The sequence below is a fragment of the Miscanthus floridulus genome, chromosome 4 (genome assembly GCF_019320115.1).
Source record: "Miscanthus floridulus cultivar M001 chromosome 4, ASM1932011v1, whole genome shotgun sequence".
Classification (NCBI taxonomy): Eukaryota; Viridiplantae; Streptophyta; class Magnoliopsida; order Poales; family Poaceae; genus Miscanthus; species Miscanthus floridulus.
The window spans coordinates 85,049,437-85,070,683 of NC_089583.1; the positions used below are offsets into that span (position 1 = coordinate 85,049,437).

The 21,247-nt window shown below is 46.6% G+C and overlaps 2 protein-coding genes and 1 long non-coding RNA gene across 3 annotated transcripts; 1 reads left to right on the forward strand and 2 right to left on the reverse strand.

Annotated features, from left to right (window-relative positions):
• Nucleotides 1-5,872: 5,872 nt before the first annotated feature.
• On the reverse strand, nucleotides 5,873-7,567 carry LOC136551931 (probable carboxylesterase 2). The gene has a single exon (XM_066543458.1). The coding sequence runs from the start codon at nucleotides 7,321-7,323 to the stop codon at nucleotides 6,259-6,261; it is 1,065 nt and encodes a 354-aa protein (XP_066399555.1). The 5' UTR covers nucleotides 7,324-7,567; the 3' UTR covers nucleotides 5,873-6,258.
• A 2,198-nt stretch (nucleotides 7,568-9,765) lies between these two features.
• On the forward strand, nucleotides 9,766-14,521 carry LOC136548735 (tetraspanin-7-like). The gene is made up of 2 exons (XM_066540155.1): nucleotides 9,766-9,964; nucleotides 14,250-14,521. The coding sequence occupies exons 1-2, from the start codon at nucleotides 9,766-9,768 to the stop codon at nucleotides 14,519-14,521; spliced, it is 471 nt and encodes a 156-aa protein (XP_066396252.1).
• Nucleotides 14,522-16,672: 2,151 nt separating this feature from the next.
• Nucleotides 16,673-17,816, reverse strand: LOC136551932 (uncharacterized). Its single transcript, XR_010782700.1, has 3 exons — nucleotides 17,391-17,816; nucleotides 17,207-17,302; nucleotides 16,673-17,105 (listed from the first exon to the last, which is right to left on the reverse strand). It is a non-coding gene; the product is annotated as an uncharacterized lncRNA (long non-coding RNA).
• Nucleotides 17,817-21,247: the final 3,431 nt, after the last annotated feature.

Below are 21,247 nucleotides of genomic sequence, written 5' to 3' on the forward strand. Positions count from 1 at the left end.
CATGAATGGGATGTTGGGACCCTAATCGAACTATCTAGCTAACAAACTACCAAATCTCATGGCCATACCCATGAAGGGTCCAACCTTGGCAAGAAGGAATCACCGTTCCCAGGACATGCCGTGGGCGACAAAAGAAGGCCAGGACCCTCAGAGTCCTCCCTTTCAAAAAAAACCTCCAAAGGAGTATTCTACTCCTCCGTAGGCTCGGTGGCTACACCCACTGGATGCACTCGTGCGCACCCACGGGCAAGTCAAAAAAACCCTAGGTGATTCTACCTGAATCACCCGGAGGCTTAGGGGCTACTGTCAGGGACTACACCTCTTGCTGGGCTCCACTTCGTCTGACCACCGAGGCCATGGGCTTTGCCTCGTCCGACCCCCGAGGGTTGGCTCTGCCTCGGTGGACATTGAGACCGCAGGCTCCGCCTTGCCTGACCCGCAAGGGTTGGCTCCACCTCGCCTGACGTTTGAGGACCGGCCCCGCCTTGTCCGACGTCCAAGGCCTGGCTCCACTTCGGTTGACTTCCGAGGATAGGCTCCACCTCGACTGACTCCAGGGTAGACTCCGCCTTGGCTGGCTCCCGAGGATAGGCTCCACCTTGGCTAACTTCCAAGGGTTGGCTCTGTCTCATTCGACACCCGAGGGTTAGCTCCACCTCACCTGACGTCTAAGGACCGGCTCCACCTCATCCGATGTCCGAGGGCTGGCTTCGCTTCGGCTAACTCTCGAGGGTAGACTCCGCCTCGACTGACTCTCGAGGATAGGCTCTGCCTTGGCTGACCCTCGAGGGTTGGCTCCACCTTGGCCAATGTCTAAGGGCTAGCTCTGCCTTGCCCAATCCCTCGGACATGATTCCTAATGGAAGCTCACGTCACCACCAACCACTATGGGCTAGAAAGTATACTCAAAGGTCAAACTTCTGGCATCGTGTAGGGAGTGGTCACATCTCAACATGGCCTATCCCCACGACATGTCATTCTGGGGAATGCACATCGCCCACAGTAATAGACGTGTGGTCACTATGCTGCCAACTCCATGCCTAACCACCATCCAACATCAGTCGACCGGTGTCAGTTGACTAGCATTATACCGCTAGCCCCCCGCATGGCCCTTGTCAGGGACCCTTTGACCATTCCATCCGCTCGGATGGGATGGAGGACAAGAACGATGCATGATGCCCGCACGTATGCTGCAGCGGCTAAACATGACCCCAGTGCGACGCCGCGGCAACCACGATCTATAGGGTCAGTGGGACCCACGTGAAGAGGAGAACGACACACCTCCAGGAGCCTTATTTTCTCTTTCTTTTTCCCTCTTCCCTTTGGCTGCAACCCCTGCTTTCCCTTGGCCTATAAAAGGGAAAGCAGGGCATCCCACATGGGGACATCGAACAAGTGCATCACATAGCATCGGTTCACCACACTGTATCAGACACCGAGCAATTGAACCATAGAGACTTGGGAGCTACCTCCCTCTCTCGCTAGTTTGTAACCCCCTACTATAAACTCAGTGCTAGTAACATGAGCAGCCTGAAACTAGATGTAGGGACATTCGGCCTGAACCAGTATAACCCTTGTGTCCTCTTAGCACACCATCCGAGCCAGACACGCAATATATAAATTTACTCATTGGTGCTTACTCAAAACACCAATAGAATGCATTCTCTAAAGAATGGAAGAAATCAAACTCCATCCAGCCCTCTTCTGAAGGCATGATTATGTTGCATCATTAAATTAATTATAAGGATGCTACGCCTTGAAGGTGCACCACAGATAAGGAAACCTAGCTAAATGATTGATATGCAACTTAACATAGAAAAATAAGGTAATTGACTTACCACTCTATCCAAGATTGGTCCTGCATTCACCTGCCTTGCTACATGAGTAGTTTGGTCGTACACCATGTCTTCATCGTCGAAGGACTCGATGTCGGCGTAGTCATCTTCTATCCATTATAGCCTCAGCCTACAACGTGTCGCACGTTGGTACCAAGCTTGGTAGCACCAATTCTCATGGTTTGTGTAAGGCTCGTTGTTCTCGTCCATGTTGTCGTGCAACAGCTCCCATTGTTCAATGTAGTACTAGTGGTGCTTCTCCTAATCAAAAATCTTTCTATTCTTCTGACGATCCAACCTGCACGTCACATACAATGTTAGTTTCTTAATCCATGTACATGTCACCATATTAAAAGTGCACATATGTCATCATTACTTCATCCTATATATGAATTAATGGAAATGGACCATCATGAGACAATTGAAATAGTAAAACACTTACTTGCATAAGTCAACGCCAGTCGAGAACGGAGCCGTTGGCCAAAGTTGTCTCACTCCAAATTAGTATGCAACTCTATCTGGTAGGTGGAACTCGATAGCATAGAAACGTATTAGAGGGCACCTCATCCTATAGAAGTCATTATCGCACACACACATGTTGTTCAACTGAAAAGAAAGTGCCCCCTCTCCATCATACGGCTCCCACGACACTTGCAACATGTCCAAACAAGATGTTAGATGCTATACTAAACCATTTCAATCTAGCATGGAAAATAAAATTTACTTACACTAGATGTCGTGAGCGTGTCTAGCTCGTTTGTGAACTCAATGTACGCCTACTCTAACCTTGTGTGCGGAACCCTAACCTGGTCCCAAAGGTACGCCCACGCTGGCTACCGACGAGGAGACTGGCCTACGAACCACTCACGACAAGCCAGAACCTCAGGACGGCCAACTAGTAGACGAGCCCACATCCACAACTAGAGCAGGTACACGCATCCACCAAGTGATGATGAGGATGAAGTCCGACGACACGCCTTGCAAAGTTGCCGGCAAAGAAAACCAACACTGTAGAGGCCCAGCTGTACTGACTCGCTTGGTCCCAGTCAGTGAGGTAGTGGACCCACATCCATGACGCAGTGTCATCCGTGGCGTCGGGGAAGAGAACATAGGCAAATAGGTGTAGGATCCACGCCCTGTAGTAGTACCCAACTGTCTCCTCATCTGCCTCCTCAGGGTATTGTGTGAACTCTTGTCGGAGCTAGGAGATTAGAACTCTAGAAGTGTGAGCCCCTTGCTCGTCAACCTCACGCCCAAGGAAGGACTCTACTCGTGCTCTCCAACCTTCTAACCTGCACTGCCCAGTCACTGTATTGCTGAATCCTAAGACCTAGCATCTTCTAACAATCCTAGAGCATGACTGTCATATCTCCGAAAGGCAAGTGAAAGTTGTGAGTCTCTGGCCATCACCTACATTTTAGACAAAGCAAGATTACATGTCAAAAAGGCAAGCGTATGAACAAAAGGCTATGAATGGAGGCAATGATTGAAGATAATACCTATCAACCAATGCAGTTATGCCCGTTGAGTTGAACTTAGGCAACCCACGACAAACCTAAAAAGAGATGACATCTAGGCTAGCTCTTTGCAGGAAAGGAGTGTACCTATTGTTGTACTGCATGTCAAGAACCCATTGTGGGTTCTAGGATGAAGGAGCGGAAGGTCCTGCATGGAATAAAACATAGTCTCCTGTTACTTCATGAACACATGTACGCTCACAAAAATTTGAACAAGACATATAGATTATTACCTACCCCTCCGCTATGAGACATCCTCGGTGGGTCTCCTCATACGCGGGTCGAGCAGGTGGAATTACGCCATCCTACAAAAAAGTCAATGAAATAGAAATTCAATATACAATGAAACATAAACTTAGAAATATACAAGTAATTGACACAATTACAAGTATAAATTGAGATATGCATAAAAAAGTGAATGAATACGACAAATATGAAATAATGAAAACAACCAATAGTCGCATCTCACTAATCTACCAATGGCAAGTGCGTGAATTGTGGCCAAGTCTACCGCACTTGCCGCACTGGTACTGCTCGGGGTCAGTAAGAAATGGGGTTCCTCTCCCGCACCTCATTCTTTCGGGTATCTGATCCATAACCATCCTATGCCTCGTCCTCGTCCTTGATCCACGCTTGTTCTAACAGTAAGCTAGATCCACAATGTACTTTGACCCATCATATGTAGGCCACTCTCTAGGGTCTCGAAAAGGCATGAAGCGGGGGCTCCATGTGTGCATAAGCGTGTCAACACTGAACTCATGAGGTATCCTGCTCTTGATATTAAAGTTGTGATGCCTAGCTGCTGCCACCAAATGAGAACATAGAAAGTGGTACTGCCTTGATTTACCATAAGTGCATGTGAAATCTTGGAGGATTACCACATCCATCCTCGACTCTCGGACCTCGCCGTCGGACATTGTACCGCCCCTATGCTCAACCTGATAAGTCCCTGTGCCATGGTCAAAACATATAACCTTATGTGTGCTAGTCCTTTCGTTTGCCTTCTCTAGGTGTGTCTTTAGTTTCGGAGCCCACATCTCTCCATCACTCCGCAACTTCAATGCATGGACGTGTCTATCATTGAACCAAGCAACAAGCTTGTAGAAGGTGAATTGAACGATTGCATTCACGGGCATACCACGTATCCCCAATAGCAACTTATTGAATGACTCCGCCATATTGCTACACTGAAACTCGTACCTCCATCTACCGTCGTCGTGAGCTCTTGTCCATTTCTCTAAATCCCTCATCAAACCTGTGAGCCATTGTCTACCTTCTGCATTTGATGCGATTCTGACATGCTCCAACTTTTTCTGAAAGTACTTGTCCTCAAGCTGTCGAGCAGCCTCCTAGAACAGATTAAAGTTATCCTTCACACCATCCTTTCGGAGTAGATTCTCGGTAAGGTTGTCCATCTAGTTCAAATACATAACGAAACACATATCCTTTAGTCCAAATTAGACGATAGATAGTATCTAACAAGTACTTTCTAACTACAAACTAAGTAAATAAGATAATAACTACGTATATATACAGTGTACTCACTAAATAGCTAGATCCTATTTAGTTAACTAAATATATAAATACCTATCTAAGCAGCTATCTAACTATATCTATGTACCTATTTATCTATGTTTCTATCTATCTACATTTCTATCTCACTAGATCACTAACTAAATCGACTATCTGAGTCATCATATTAACGAGTAAATAATAAATAATCGAACTACTACACTACAATCAAAGCTAACTAAGTACCTACATTGCATATTCATAATTTTTACCAGTCCGACGTGTTCAAGAGCTTGAGCCGGCGACGATGTAGGCAAACGAGTCGAACCCGAGTTGCAGCGAACGTCGGGCATGGGTGAGGGCGACGAGCCGAACCGGCGGTGGCGCGGCTGGGCGCTGCAGAGGCCGGGGCCGGCGGTGGCGCGCGGTGGGCGCGGGTCGACCGGCGCTCCGCGCGGCGAGGCTGCGCGAGCGGGCTGAGGCGACGGGTGGCGGGCACGGTGGCCGACGCGGGCGGGGACGGCCAGGGCAACGCGCGGCGATTGGCGCGGCTGTGCGACAATGCTGGCTTGGTAGTGGTAGAGAGAGGAAGAGATAAAGAAAGGAAGGGCTCATACGTAAGACCTGGCTCGGCGCCAATAATCACGTCGTCAAGATCCACGGCGCCGAGTTAGCTATCATGTCAGCGTCCATGCCACTAACGTGGCCTCAATCTAGGCACCAGAATTATTGGCGCCAAGACGTGTATGCTCGGCATCACCAAGAATAACGTCGAGTTAAGGGTCTCGATTTTAAAATCATACCTCCATAGGCATATTTATAAAAAAAAATTCAAAAAAAGACTAAAAAAAACTGGCGGGGTCGGGGTCGAGATCGAGACATCGAACGCAGGAAACACACTGACACAATCGCACACCCCAAGAGATTTAAAAAAAATGATGCGAGACACACATTCTCCGGCGCGGACCGCGGTGGCCGGCGCATGTGATTGCCATAGTAGTAAATAAATTGACCACTCCGACAAAATCACCACCATATAGCACACAAAAATTACACGATGCAGTCGGTAGTAGAGCGACGCTTCAATACTACTATTATACTCTGGGACTACTGTAACTGGGCACGCTAGCCTGTACTAGAGTGTAGACTGCAGTCAATGAACACACACACACCGGTCCCCCTGTCCATTCCATCCGGACGGGTTGCTGGGGAGGAACCGTTCTTCTCTTCCCTTCCGACGCACAGACGCACAGTAATCACCAAGGACAAAAAAGTAATTACTACTACTCTCACTCTCGCTAGGTACTATAGGTAGGTACACTGGTGATGTTGTCGCGGTCCCGCAGACTGCAGTTACTGGTTGCCGCGGCGGCAGGTACTCCGGAGTCCGGTCGCTAGTCGCGGTTAATGAAGGCGACGAGCTTGGCCATCTCGGCGAGCGCCTGTGGCGAGCCGAGCTTGGTGAGGAAGTAGACGTGGCCCTCGCCGGGGGTCTCGTACAGCTCGGCCTCCCCGGGCCAGGCGCTGCCCCGGAGCGCGGCGTAGTAGGCGCGCTGCCAGGGGCTCAGGCGGTCCTGCTCGGACACGGTGACCAGCACGCGGGAGGCGCCGAGGTGCTGCCACGAGGACGCCGGCAGGACGAGCGGGTCCGCGTAGGGATGGTTGATCGGGTACCTCCCCGCGCAGATGAAGTTCCAGGTGCGCGCCGCGGACTGCAGGTACGCCGGGTCCGTGGAGTCGGCGCCCACGGGGCTCCGGCCCTGGAAGTAAGGGTCCAGCAGCGCCACGCCCTTGATCCGCGCGCCGCCGTCCAGGCCTTCGTCCCCCGCGCGCAATGCCAGGTTGTGCGCGATGTTGCCGCCCGCGCTGTCGCCGGCTAGGAACAGGCGGGACAGGTCACCGTACTGGGACAGCCACGGGTCCGACCCGCCGGCCGCCGCGTTCGCGAGCACCCACTTGAGCGCCGCCCACGAGTCGTCGTACGCCGCCGGGAGCGGGTGCTCCGGCGCGAGGCGGTAGTTCACCGACACGGCCACGACGCCCGCCCTGGCGGCCAGCGTGTTGAGGTAGGCGTGGTAGATGGGCGTGAACGCGGACTCCACCACGAACGCGCCGCCGTGGAAGTAGACGAGCACGGGCACCCGGGTGTTGGCGCGGAAGCTCGGGAGGTAGAGCCGCGCCGCGACGCCCGTGGACGGGTCGATGGTGACGTCGCGGGAGGTGACGCCCGTGAGCGCGTCCGAGGACGCCGCCACCACGTCGGTGCCCATCAGCCGCTTCACGCGCCCGTTCTTGTACTCGATGAGGAACGGAGAGAAGTCGAACTTGACCTGCGAGTTCGGGTCCCGGGCTCGCCGCGACTGCAGCAGCTGCCGCCTCGCCGCCGCCGCCCCGGTAGAGCAATGCGAGCCCAGCAGGAGGAACAGCAGCAGCAGCGGGGGCAAGATCCGCGAGGCCATGGCTAGAGGCAGAGCAGAGCTCAGACAGGGGAAGTAGCAGCAGAGTGTGAGACTGTGAGCTACTTTGAGCGAGCTGCCTGTCCGCACCTAGCTGCTGCCTGCTGCTCCTCGTCCTCGGGGACTGAGGCCGTCACGGGGCTGGCTGGGGTCCGGTTATATGCGCAGAGCGGAGGCGGAGGCAGCCGACAAGGGCTGGGCGCACCGCACTCTTTTGTGGCGCGGATCGTGGTGGTGGGCTTTCCACGACCGCTTTAGCGCCGGCCGGCCCGCCCGCCCGGCCTTTAATTCCTCCTCCTCCTCCTCTCTCGCTGGACCGTACCGTGCAGGGCATGTGCCCGCGCGATTCACATCTCAGTCTTTAATGCTAATGGCGCGATTTCTGCTCTTGATTTCCGAGGGGGGACGGACTCGCGCTTTTTGACGGCCCGGAAAAAGGGTTTTCCAGCCCCCACTGCTTTTGATAGTAAAGTTTCAGGTTCTTAAAAAAACTGACGGTTCATACTTAGTCTATACTAGACGTTTGAGCTCTCAGCTCTGCGAAAAAAAGCTGCAAGCGTTTCCTGAATCCTTCCATGTTTGTGTTAACCGCAGCATGGGTTTTAAGCTAATCAAAGCATGAACTCAATACTCAAGCATCTTTCCACCGCCATGGTACTCCGTACTTCTTACCAGGTGCTGAGCCTGAGTTGTGTCCATATTGTACTGATGTACATAATTTCACCTGTGGTTAAACAGCCAGATTTGTTTCCAAAGCTGGCGCGCACTGGTCACTGAGCATTCAATGCCATGCGTGTACTCAGCACCGTTCCTCCTCCACACAGTGCTGCCTCGGTTTTAATCCGGCTCCCATACCGATCTGTCACCCGGCGAGTGGGCCGGCACTCGGCAATCAATCAATTAGTGGCCTGAAACGATCCAGCACGGCCAAGCCGAGTGTGCCGGCCGCTCGCTTTGTCGCAAAGGCAGGGCATAGTAGAACTGGCACACACAGGGCGGTGATGCCGGGAGCCTGCACACCCTGTACTCTCGCAAAGTCACAGCTTTCGTGGAGCCGCGCCATAAAATTATTCCGCCACGGGATCACAGGAGCGCTGCTGCTGTGGTCGGACGCTTGCGAGTCGTGTCAGTGTCGCAGCAGAAATTTCGCTTGTTGGTCCTTGCGTATATCACCTGCTCAATGTAATGCGTAGATGGATCTGGCGATACAAATCGAACAAGACTAGATACCCGGTGTGAATAGAACAGCGGCTCTGGTTGTAAATCTGTATCGCGGCACGTGTAATCTTCGCTGGATCAACACGTGTTACCGGGCGGCAGAATTCAGAGCGGTGCTAGCGCGTTCAGTGCCATGAGTGAATGAATGCCCAGTGGGTTTCATCAATTAGGGGGTGTTTGGTTTCTACAGGAAAATTTTAGTCCCTGTTTCATCGGATGTTTGGACACATACATGAAGTATTAAATATAGATGAAAAAATAACTAATTGCACAGATTGTGGCTAATTTACGAGACGAATTTTTTAAGCCTAATTAGTCCATTATTTGACAATGTGGTGCTACAGTAAATATGTGCTAATGACGGATTAATTAGGCTTAATAGATTCGTCTCGTAAATTAGTCTCCATCTATGTAATTAGTTTTATAATTAACTCATATTTAGTTCTCCTAAATAGCATTCGAACGTTCGATGTGACATGGACTAAAATTTAGTCCATGTAACCAAACACCCCCTTAGTCTCCCTGAATCCGTTGTTTCTGCCCCCGTCACCCAACTCAATAATTCCAGAACTGAGGCCTCGTTCACTTTGCAAAAAAATGAATTCGATAAATAGTACCACTTTCGTCTTATTTGGCAAATATTGTCCAATCGTGGACCAATTAGGCTCAAAAGATTTATCTCGTGATTTCCAACTAAACTGTGTAATTAGTTATTTTTTTACCTACATTTAATACTCCATGCAAGCGGCTAAAAATTGATGTGGTGAAGAGAGAATGAAAAAATTTAGAATTTGGATGGCATCTAAACAAGGCCTGAAACCGGCCCTGATACGACATGAGTAGAGTAACAACGACATCATTGTGTGTATTCATGCGATCCTCCGGTAAAGAAAAAGAGCAGGAGGCTATCATACGTTGGAGTTGGACAACATTGTACTACAGCTCTGAACCTCTGATTCTGTGGACACGCCGAGAGTTGTTGCAGGCATGACATGATGCCGTGGCCGAGCACGGGCGAATCAACGTGCTGCGTCGACGGGTTTGATCTGTTCGATGATAGTGTGGACCAAAGGAAGCTGTGAGCTTTACCCTTGCTTGCTACAACTTCTTGACAACTCCGTTGCGCGCTTTCCGTTTAACATTCTGGCTACCATCAAGCAGTTGATCGTGCCGTACTAGTTAAAACCCTGAACTGCCGAGTTGCGCCCGTGCTTAAAGACAACGACAATGATCTCGACGGCGACCGGCGCCGCCATCACGCCATTTGGAGCTTGGGGAGTTGCTGCCGAGAGACGGCAGCCGGAAATACCGTTCCCGTGCCCTTTTCCAGCATCAAAGCCTGTCACGGGGGCCTGCTCGTTCTCAGCTCTGTGCGTCCGTCAGGTTGCCGCGCGCGGAGCCGGTGTTCGGATCAGCCCCGCGCGGAGTAGGTCGCACCCTAGCCGCGACCCCGGCCTCCGCTCGAACACCAACATCCTGCCCGTGTTGGGATGGCATTGCGACTTGGAGCCTTCACCGACCTCAACCACACCTTGGGCCCCAGCCGCGGCCGGACCGATCGCCTTCGCCGATTTCCGGGCGTTCGGGGACTGCGCCATGAATGGAGCTCCGTGCAGCGCACATGCCGTGCCCATGCCTCGCGTGCCCGGGCTCGACGACAGCCGGTCAGTGAGCAACTCAGCGTCAGCGTGCTCCGGTCCTTAAAGGCCACGACAGGGACCACTGAAAATGACCGAGGGCCATCAAGCACATGAGCCGGCCAGTTGCGATTATTCCGGCGCTTGAACATGTAATTGTTCATGTCTTTTTTTTAAGAAAAAAAAGTTTGTAACTGCTGGTTCTTGAGCAGAGCTGCTAATACTGACTACTGTACTCTAGATGCGTCCTTGGCTGTAACAAACCGGACGTGTCAGTGCTCGTACTGTTTCTGCTTCCATCGAATTCGCCAGTCAGTCTGTCACCGAAGCCCAGCTGTACTGGTTGTGCTCTGCTTCAGCGCGTGTCCAGTTGGCTGAACTTTGGATTTTGGGCTATCGTAGGGCTTTCGTTTTTTTGGGTAATTAGTGTTCAATTATGGACTAATTAGGTTCAAAACGTTCGTCTCGAAATTTCCAACCAAACTGTGCAATTAGTTTTTTTTCGTCTATATTCAATGCTCCATGTACGTATCGCAAGATTTGATGTGATAGATACTGTAGCACTTTTTGGAATTTTTTTTTTAAACTAAACGAGGGCTCAGTGCACCGCACGAGGGCCCGGATTATTAAAGTGCAGTTGACACAGGCTGGCAGCAAAACCTTTTGTATCAGTAGCTGGACACATCTTCGGAAATGAATGTGGTGAATCATTCTAGTAGGCTAGTAGCATCCACGGACAGTTTTGGGCTTTGTTCAGCTGGTATTAAATAGGTTTCTACTGATTTATACGGCTGTTGTAGAAGAAAAATACTATTTTATAGTTAATTTGATGAATTAACGAACAAGCCCACTGTAGGAGTACTCGATCTGCAGTCTGATCGGACCGCACCTCGTTCAGCATCCTTGTGTCCTGAGCCCAGGTGTCTCGACAGTCACCTGCCGGTAACAGTAGCCAGTACAAGTGCACAGGAGCAGGAGTCCTCTCGACATTCACCTGCCAGTGGGCGGTAACCCCGTACGCCTACGTACTCCCGGCAGCAAAAATGCGTCCCCTGCCATATTGATCTTCTTGTGTCCCGGAGACGCCGGTGGTAGATCAGATCTGACAAAACGTCCTGGACGCTATTGAAAGCGTCCCACGGGCCATGATCGACGTTCAGTCCTGTCCTTCACAGCCCACAGGCCGCTCCATCACCATTCTTCGTTCCCCCAACGCGCCGCGATCCTGGGCTCCTCGCCAAGGCCGCCTGCGCTGGCGGCGTGTCCTACAGTCCTGGCTGTGCGACCGTCGGAAAAGCAGATCCAATCATTGCCCTAAATGAGGTCGCGAGATTGGCCGTGATATCGCGGGAATACGCGCCGACCACCAGTTGAGATCCCCCACAGGGCCACAGCAGTCCGCAGCTGCATCGGTCGGCCGGCCTCCCGCTCGGCACTCGGCAGTGGAGCGGGCCGGGCACGCACGCATGTGAGCCGCATAATTCCCGGCGCCGGCAGCTTGCATCCCCGTGGGCGCGGGGACGAACGGTCGTGCGCCCGCACGGCCCGCTGGCTGCAGCGGCCGGACCAGCCTCGACGGCCTCGGCATCTGATCCCAGCGGTCCCGTTAGTGCATGCGTGTGCGCTTCGGAGGGAGGCACCAGCAGCGTCGCCGGCTCCTCGCCCGCCCGCATTCCTGCAAGCTACCGGACGGTTGCTCCGGCCTCCGGCGCACGCCGTGCACATCATCATGATTCATGAGGCGCGTCGGTGCGTGCGTGATTACGTTTAGGACGGCGCGGCGGGCTATCATTGCGGCCGTTAGCCGTTAGGTAGACCAAAGCCACAGTTTTTTTCGCTCCACAATTACCGCGGATTCGGTGTGGTTTCCATGCGGGGTCGGACTTGCGTGTTACGCGTCCGTCGTGGTGGCCTATCACATCATCTCTAGTCTAGAACCAGAACCAGGTCCTTCATCCTCCTAAAAGGGCTCTAGATCTGACTTTTTTTATAGCAACTTCTCCTGTAAAACTAAAATCATCTTGAATTTTTTTTGGTGAAAACAATATTAGTTACAGTTTTCATTATAATTTGTACTAAGTTTGCAAGAAGAAGCTAGAAAAAACCAAGTTTTTCTTGGCTCCAACTTCTTTGTATAAAAAACGGCTCTAGCTTCTTCGCTGAGCTGCTTCAGCGCCCTTCGTTTGGCATGGCTTTGCAGCAGCCACCGCAAGGAGCCAGAGCCGGCAATGGCGCTGTGCCAAACACACCCCTAGTCTCTACAGTCATGTGCAAACGTATCGGGCGTGTTTGCGACCACGGTGTGATGGTTATATTATAATGCGGTATCGTGACCGCTACCTCTACCCACAACACAAAAAATGTGGTGAAAAAATTATCGATGCCTCAACAGGTTTAGCAGTTTTTTATTTTTATGGTAGGATGGCCAAGAATCCAATTTTATAAACAGACAAAAAAACGCCCATTTAAAAAAAAAACAAATAAAATGTCGAGAGGTCATAAAAATATCTCTAGATGCATCCAAAATTTAATTTAGCTCTTAAAAATTATAAAAATATTAAAAAATGTAGAAAAATTCTAAAACATTGTAATTTATGGATAAATACATTTTAAAACTTTCCAAACCAAAAATATGAGATAAATAGTAAGAAGAAAACATAAATTTGATGTTGTGTGGATTCATGCTTGGTGTATCTCATGCTTTCGTGGGGGGAAATTTTTAAAAGAATGGTTAGACATAATTAAATTGAAATATTCTGAGAATTTTCCATATTTTTTTTGTATTTCCCATTTTTATAGAGCTATTTTTTTTGTAAGCTTGATCCAAATATTTTGTTTGATGTTATCGTGTCCTAATATTTTTAAAATCATAGAAATATTTTTAACAATTTTAAGACCTTATCAAGTATTTAATGTTTTTTACCACAAAAGTTGATGAAACCGCCTTGAAAACCACTCCTAACCTGGCTAAGAGCTAATTTAAACAGTTTTGTGACTTGAGAGGCTAAGATTTCTGGTTTTGAAGTTTGAGGAAAAAATTAGATCATGACATAGTTTTGGAAGATAAAAGGGTTGTTTTCCCCCTTCAGCCTTCTGTGGCAGAATAGCTCATGGGCCAACGGATGGATGGAACTATGTGCTTTCCCTCTATCGGAGTACGAAAGTCAAAATAGGGCCAAACATTATAAAAAGAGGCCCGTCGATGTCAGCAAAGTATTGTTGTCCGCACGGGCCCAAATGGGTCGAAAGTGCTTACCTACTACGGGCTCGGGAGTGTACACTCTACGTGCGGCGGACAGGACCTTCCTCCCTCTATCCCTCGTGATATAAAAATTGGAGAATTTTTACGATGGTCATCGTAAAATGAACGGCTCATGAGGGCCGATCCGACGGCTAAAAAGACAGAGGAACCAATTAGATAGGCACCGAGTGCGTACTAAATGGTGGAACCATACGCACCAAGTGCATACTAAAATTGGTGGGATGAGCCCTTAAAAAAAGATGGGATAATTCTATTTTTGAAATTGTTTTATGTAATTAAGGGTAGAATAGTAAATTTATAATAGTAAAATAATGTTTGAGTAGTATAGGAATGATTGAAGTAGTATAGTTTGTCACGTTTATTTCTCAAATTCAACTAAAGCCACTCTCTCGTATGTCTGTTCTTCCTTCCCACCGAGTGTGTGTGCTGCGGCGGCACTGGCTACCAAGGCGAGGGCAAGGCAGGGCTGCGGCGGCGCTGACTACCAGGGCTAGGGCGAGGGTGGCAAGAGCAAACCATAGCTTCTCACCAGTCCCCGACGAACGGCGACACCGCGTAGATCCGGCGAAGGCAGTGAAGGAGGCGAGATTTGGGCCCGGCGATGGCGGCTGTCCCAGCTGCCGAGAGGGTGCGGGCGACGTGGTGCGCGCGTCCGTGACCGTCCGTGGTCGCTCAAATCGTCCGCCACAAAGACGGTGCAGGAGGCGAGATCCGAGACCAGCGGTGTCTGCGCTCCCGTTCGTCGCGCTGGGGGTGGGGCCTGGCTCAGCCACCGCGCGTCAACCACCGACTGTGAGCGGTTCCTGGAGCAGCCCATGATCGTGTTGGGGTGCTCCTCCTTGTGCTCTTCCTCACGGGCCTCACGGGGGCGCTCTGCCATGCCTCGTGCATCCTCTGGCTCTTCCTCCTCATCCTGCTCCTCTTTGCCTTCACTGTCTTCACCTTCGTCGTCACCAACCGCAGTGCCAGGTGGGTCGTCTCCGACAAGGGGTACAAGGAGTACCGCCTTGCGGACTACTCCACCTGGCTACAGAGGAGGGTCGAGGACTTGCAGAACTGGGCTAAGATCTGCAGCTGCCTCTAGGACGGCGAGGTCTACCAGAAGCTCATGGCCAGGAAGGAGACAGTCGCCCAATTCGTCAACAGCAACCTCTCCCCCGATCCAGGTACATACACCAATTCCCTAGTTCTTAAGTTCTCCAAGTTCTAAGTATTCCTGGATTGTTGAATTTGTATAGAATTGTTGATTTTGTTCTGCATTTCACTTCAGGAGCCAAATGTTCACTAAATATAGAAGTTCTGTCAGTTTTGTCTAGCAATCACTGCATTAAACCTACAATTTCTTATTGATCTGAACCTGCAATTTCTTATTGATCTGAGCTTGATTGGCTAGGTCATCTCGAAGTGATGTTAGCCTGTGACGAGTCAGAGCCCACTTAGTACTTTGAACCCTCTCACTGGGCTACTGTATATGTCTGATAAGCACTATCAGTCTGCTATCATGTCCGGTTTTGTAATTATTAGCCTTGTCGATTATCAAATAGCCAAATTAGTAATGGTACGTACTCATATTTATAGTGAACTTACCCATACTGCATTATCAGCTTGTGTACTTTTAGTTATGTCCAATGTTACTGATAATGATTTGGTGGATCATCAGTAAAAATAAAGTGATTGCACTATTTTTTTAGGCTATTGAATTAGAGGCCGAAGCTTACCCATTACAAGATGAGCTGATAGCAAAAATTATTTCCATCAACATGGAACGAGTCCGACGCTGATAATTTGGCAACCTGGTTGCATTGACATGGAGAGTCTAGAATATAAAAGTATGGTCATAATGATGCTTTTGCTTGCTGCGATCCTTTTAAAACTTTTTTTTTCAATATTCCAGTCCATATTTTTTTACTTAAGGTCAGAGATGAGATAGAGCAGCTGATGGATGACGATGGTGATATGGCTGAAATATATCTCACTGAGAAGATTGAATGCTGCTTTTTATTTTTGATAGTAGCATAATAAGTTAGCATGGTTATGTTAGGTGCACGACTTAGCGAGGTTGAATGCTCCTTTTTGTTTGAGAATGACATGTTAAGTTGGCTTGGAAATGTCAGGCACACTACTTAGTGAGTCTGAATGCTCCTTTGGATTTGTGAGTATAGCATGGCAAGTTTCGGTGATATGATGTGATAATGAGCCTAAACTAGCGCCAGTAGCATGAGCCTCAGTTGAGCTACAACATTGTGCAAACGAGTTTAATGTTGGCACATACAGAGGCTTTAGGCAAACTCTAGTTGGCTTGCATATCAGATGTCTGCAGGTGGGTGCTTGCCTTCAACTGCAAATACCTTCCATGTTGTTGTAATTATAAGGATTTTTAGATTTCTGTGTGGAAAAGATATTTCCTTTGAACCACTAGATGGAGTGCAGTTGTCATGTGTGTGGTCCTTGATTTATGATGAATCTGCATCTAAATGTGATGCATGCCAACCCCGCAGACACCTTTTAAGCACTGGATGGAGTGCATTTGTCAACAAGAAGAAGCTTGTCTCAGGGGACGCCAGATGCATATCTTTAGAGTACCCAAAGAAATGACAATTTATGGAATGACTGAAACTTGTGGGATCATATATTTAGAGTACCCAGAGAAATAACAAGTTCGTCAATTTGGGTCAACTGGAGCACTTGTCTCAGGAGTTGAAGCAAAAAGTGATGATGTAGAAGACTATATGGCATTTGCTGATTTAGTACTTCATTTAGAAGACTAGTTTTACTATGAAGCTTAGCTGCTGTTATTTCTCTGTTAGTAGTATTGCATGCTTGTATGAGGGGCACATTCCATACTTCCAGTTAGACATGTATCATATGGATGTTTGTATGAGGGACACATTTCATGTTCAGTTTTTTTTCAGAAAGAAACAGGAGACCATTAGTTTCTTCTTTAATTGTGCATGTTTGGTTAATGTCTCAGTGATTGTTTTCTTAATAATATCAGTAAAATTCATAGAAAATGCTATCTGCTTGATCTGTTAGAGGTGACATCCAAATTGTTTCATGTCCATAGGTCCATCAGATTTGGGAAGCTTCAGGGTATCCAAACTAGCATGTTATTTTATCAGACAATTGCTAGAGAAAAAAATTATTAGGCAACTAAACACAATGTAAGTTTGAACTCTTTACTCGCTAGTAGTTTCACACATGAATTGCTGAAGAAAATGTTTGACTAAGTATTTGCGCCTGAACACACATGAATTTAGTTAAGCACATCGTTTAGGTCTGAACACACATCGTTCTAGCCATCTGGACAAACTAAAGATCAAATATAGCTTACTAAATAGACAGCACATTAGTTCTAAAAAGGCCTAAAAGGGTTGGTCTGCTGTTTCTCTGGATGCTTGGCCCTTTGAACTCGTTTAGCGATAGATTCGCTACTAAATTCATCTACGATAGTAGGAGGAGTATTGACAACTAATTTCGTTGGTGGTCGTCCTCTTTTCCTATTTTGAGCTCCTGCTCCTTTTGTTCCTTTCCCTCCTTTCGTTCCTTTCCCTTCTTTCGTGCTGGCCTCAGGGTTTGGAGTTTGTCTCTATTATTTGAACATTGCTTGAATTTTTAGCCTGTTTGTGCTGGTGTTGTTCATCTGGATTGTTTGCATAGTATTCTTCCTCCTAAGAATCATCAAGAAAAATATTAGACCCAACATATTTTGTATAGTCTGGTATAAGTTGATGCAACTGGATCATTTTTAATGTGAATTAAAAGTTCAGACCGTGATAGAATTTTGGTATGATTATTGTCGTCTCATGTTGCGATCAGAAAGGAGCAACCTCATGCATATTCTCCGTTTAAATCCTTGCATTTGTGTCTATACAAGTGAAAATAGTGCACTGTCATATAACAATTATTGAATGAGTCTATAGATATTTGAAATTAACAAGGATTGTAAGACTCACGTTTGTGAAATGATTGGTCATTTTTTCTCCATCCCATGCCAACATATAAAATATTATGAACGCCCCGCATGAATGACTGCACGAACATAATAATTAGTAATTGAAGTAGAATATTAATGTAGAAAAGAGAAAAGGAGTACTCGTCTGTTTGTTGCGGTATGTTATGATAAGGAATTCTTTTCCAGACGCGCAAGTTAACCAAGCCATCGTTGCCCAAAGAATCAATGCATTCTTATATGCTTTCCACCTAGTGGATGGTGAGATAGATGTTAAATTTGATCGAACTGTAATTGTAATTGAATAGGTGGTACGTGTTACGTTGTACTTACCAATGCCTTCTCTTAGTTTTCATCTTGGGTTGAGTCTAACAAGTTAAGTAGTTGTACCTCTTTCTTTATAAAATTTAGCACTAGGAGAGCCCAGTGGTTTTTGTTTATATCCATAGGCACAAAAACCTGAAAACAATAATTGCAATAGAGATTACCAGAAATACAGTAAACCGTCCTAATTGACAAAACTTTGAAAAATAAATACGGATATTATCCTGAATGCAAATGTCAAGTAAAAGTGTCCAAACAAAATCAGTATTACATACCAAATGCCTTTGAACACATTTGTCGGCAATTAACTTATTAAATGTCAGGCGTTGGTCACCTAGATTATCTGTAGCCAACTTCCAGGCTTAGAAAGTTGTTATGAATGATGCCTCTTCAGTCTCCATATTGCTAAAATCAACATAGGCATTTATGACCTGCAAAGGGTGTAGTTATTAGTACATAGTAGGTGTTTGCATGTTATTGTGGAAAAAAAGGATCTGAAATCAGTTTACCTCATCTACTATAAAGCCATCTGTGAAATTACAGCGTAGCTGTTTGGCTGTAAGAACTTGATCACCTATTGGTACAACCTTAACATTGTCGTAAGTCATTACTACGAAGCATCCGACTTCTGTATCTATTGGACTCACTTTGTAATCGTTGTTGACAATTGGCTTCTTTGGTGTGATGTGTGTAGAGGCATCGCCTTGGTGCTATGTAGAGGGGTTGTTCTGCTGCTGCGTGTTCTTTTTCATCTTAACTTTTGTTTCAGTGTGTGCTTTAGCATTGATTCTCGCCAGTGGATGGGAGAAATGCAGTAGGCCACCTGGTGCTGACTTCTTGACTAGTATTTGTGGTGATTCCTGTAGTTGGTATTTTTGTTAAATTCTAAAATATCAAATCCAACATTAGACAAAGGAACTGAAGCCACATTTGCATACCCGAACTTGTGCAAATGTAGGCATAGATAACCGAACTTGCGAAGATGTAGCCATAGACGGCTGACCTTGTGCAGATGTTGGCATAGATGGGTCAACAATACTTTGCAGTAGCTGTAGGATTTGTTGTTGTACCTGTTGCATTTTCTATTTTTTGAGAAATTGTGTTAGACAATGAAGCACGGATGGGAACCAAAAATGAGTACTCACGCTGGTTACCTTGATATCCATTTTTATTTCTGCAGTATCGTCTTCTATCTTGCTCACCCTAGCTTCCAGTCTTTTGTCCAGTCTTTTCTCCTTTCTAATCTTAGCTAACTCCTCATTTTATGATAATATTTTCCTATCATATTTGTGGTCTATATCCATAATTTTTTTCCATTGCTAGTGCAATGTCCGTTTAGCTATCGTTCGCCCATTCTTCAAGGAATTGCTTCTACATAAATAGGAAAGAATGAATTAGGCACACAAACGAGGTTGTGCACAAAAATAGATGTCATACATACTTGTTCATTGCTTAGACCCTCCTCACGTATTGGGGCTTGTTCTGACATTGATGTTTCTGTTTTTATATTTTTTGGCTTGGCGGTCTGCTGTAGGGTGGTCTGACCAGTAGTGCACGTCATAAGCTAGAAACAATTAATAAGATAGTTAGGACGTATGCATATGAACAGCAGCATATTGATGGCATGTTTCAAAACTTACAGTTCCTCCATCTAGGCCAGTCTGATTAAAAGCATGCCATCGAAGATCAGCATTGTCTTCAGTCCACCTCGCTATCAGTGGTGGTTGGATTGTCTCGTAATTGATCCCGTACTTGGTGTACGCAGTGACACGCTCCCAGTACCAAAACTATGAACACAATGCAAAAAATACATAAGACCAAAAGTAAACATTGTTTATAGGTGGTTGTAGCTTATAGAACTGACATGCAGCAAAGTCAAATTGCCATATATGTTGACTTGTTTCTTAACTATGTAATTATTACATGAGATTAATAAATGGGTCAGAGTGAATTGGCCCCAATTGAATTTCAGAATGTCTGATACTTTTCTAACCATGGGTAGATAACTAGCTTTAACATAGGGCTTCATAGTTGGTGCTAGAATGACACCAATTGTGAACAAGACAAATAGTCTTTTGAAGTCATCATCCGGAGTGCTTGATTTCATCATCATTTGTTTCAACTTGCTTATCGTGAGAAGTTGGTCTGCATCTTCATACCACTTCATCAATTCAACGTCCACTTTTTTATCTTCATCTTTGACCTCCTCTTGGTTTACATGTTTAAAAACATCTATGCCTTCAATCCGGAGTCCCATTATGTCCCTGACATCCTCTAGATAAATATGAACATTCTGACCACATATAAAGAAGCATTGGTTGCTGATTTGGTATCTGTTTGCAATTTTGTCAATCATTTGTCTTCTGAGACACGTCCCTGGCATACGAAGCAGCCCCCCAAATCCTATAGACTTAATAACATCCTTGTGGTCGGTCGATAAGTCTTTTATAGCGTTTACAAAACTCTCAGTTGAGTTTATTAAATGCATATATTTTTTGCAGCAACCAGTTGGTCGATGATAAGGTTCTAACAATGCATAGGCAACTTACACAAAAATAGGGACTGGATATTGGGTATGGAAATTACCTGCTTCTTGGACCCTCCCTGCACTTTTTTAGTATGAACCCTAGTACCACTGTCAACTGCATCAAATGATGTGAATAAGAAATGTTAATAATGAATGCTATAGTTGTAATCTGGTTATGTGCAAAAATAGGTTTTCACTAATTATAGAGTTTCATTGAGTCTGTTTTTATTTTCAGGGATAGTAGCAATGCAACAGTAGGTGAGAAATAGCAGTTCTACCACAGTGATAGCAGTAGGGCATAGGTAAATTTTCAGACTTTGTTAATCTTTTAACTTTATAGATTTTAGTTTGTAAAGATCAATTCTTTTGGCAATTGACCTTTGATCTAGAGAATGACCAAGAGGAGCACGTGAGGGACCGGCTGAACAAAGGAGTTGTACCTGAGGACATTGATGTTCACTGCTTGGCCGGCCTGATTAAGGTAGGACATTTGTCAGCTTGAAACAACCATGAAACTATGTTTAAATTGGACATGCATGGTTCAGAGAACTGAATCTTCTGTACATTTGAATTGGACAGGCATGGTTCAGGGAACTTCCAGAAGGAGTCCTCAATGAACTGGAGGCTCATATGAACTCAAACATAGCTATGATTTGTTCCCTGCAGGCTTTTACTAGAGAGGAGACTGGAGGCTCATATGAACATATTGGACGGTTTTACATGCTCAAACACCTCTTGTTTTTTTTTAAAAAAAATAAACTCAATTCTGGTTGTAGCTAATTTCAATGCACTACATCTATCCGGCATAGTAGCATTGCTGTTTCAAATCAGGAAAATTACTCTTTACTGTTCCTCTTTATATGTTGACACTAATGCTCATTCTCAGTCTACAGGTGCGTCGTGTTTATATATATATATATATATATATATATATATATATATATATATATATATATATATATATATGAAAGGTGGTGCAGGTGTGTCTGTAGCTTCTGTCCAATGGCAGG

Excerpts from the sequence above, each read along its gene's own strand:
- LOC136551931 (XM_066543458.1), bottom strand. The coding sequence starts at position 7,323 with ATGGCCTCGCGGATCTTGCCCCCGCTGCTGCTGCTGTTCCTCCTGCTG.
- LOC136548735 (XM_066540155.1), top strand. The coding sequence starts at position 9,766 with ATGATCTCGACGGCGACCGGCGCCGCCATCACGCCATTTGGAGCTTGG. Across the intron at positions 9,965-14,249 it reads TCGGATCAGCCCCGCGCGGA|CCCATGATCGTGTTGGGGTG; the intron begins GTAGGTCGCACC and ends TTCCTGGAGCAG.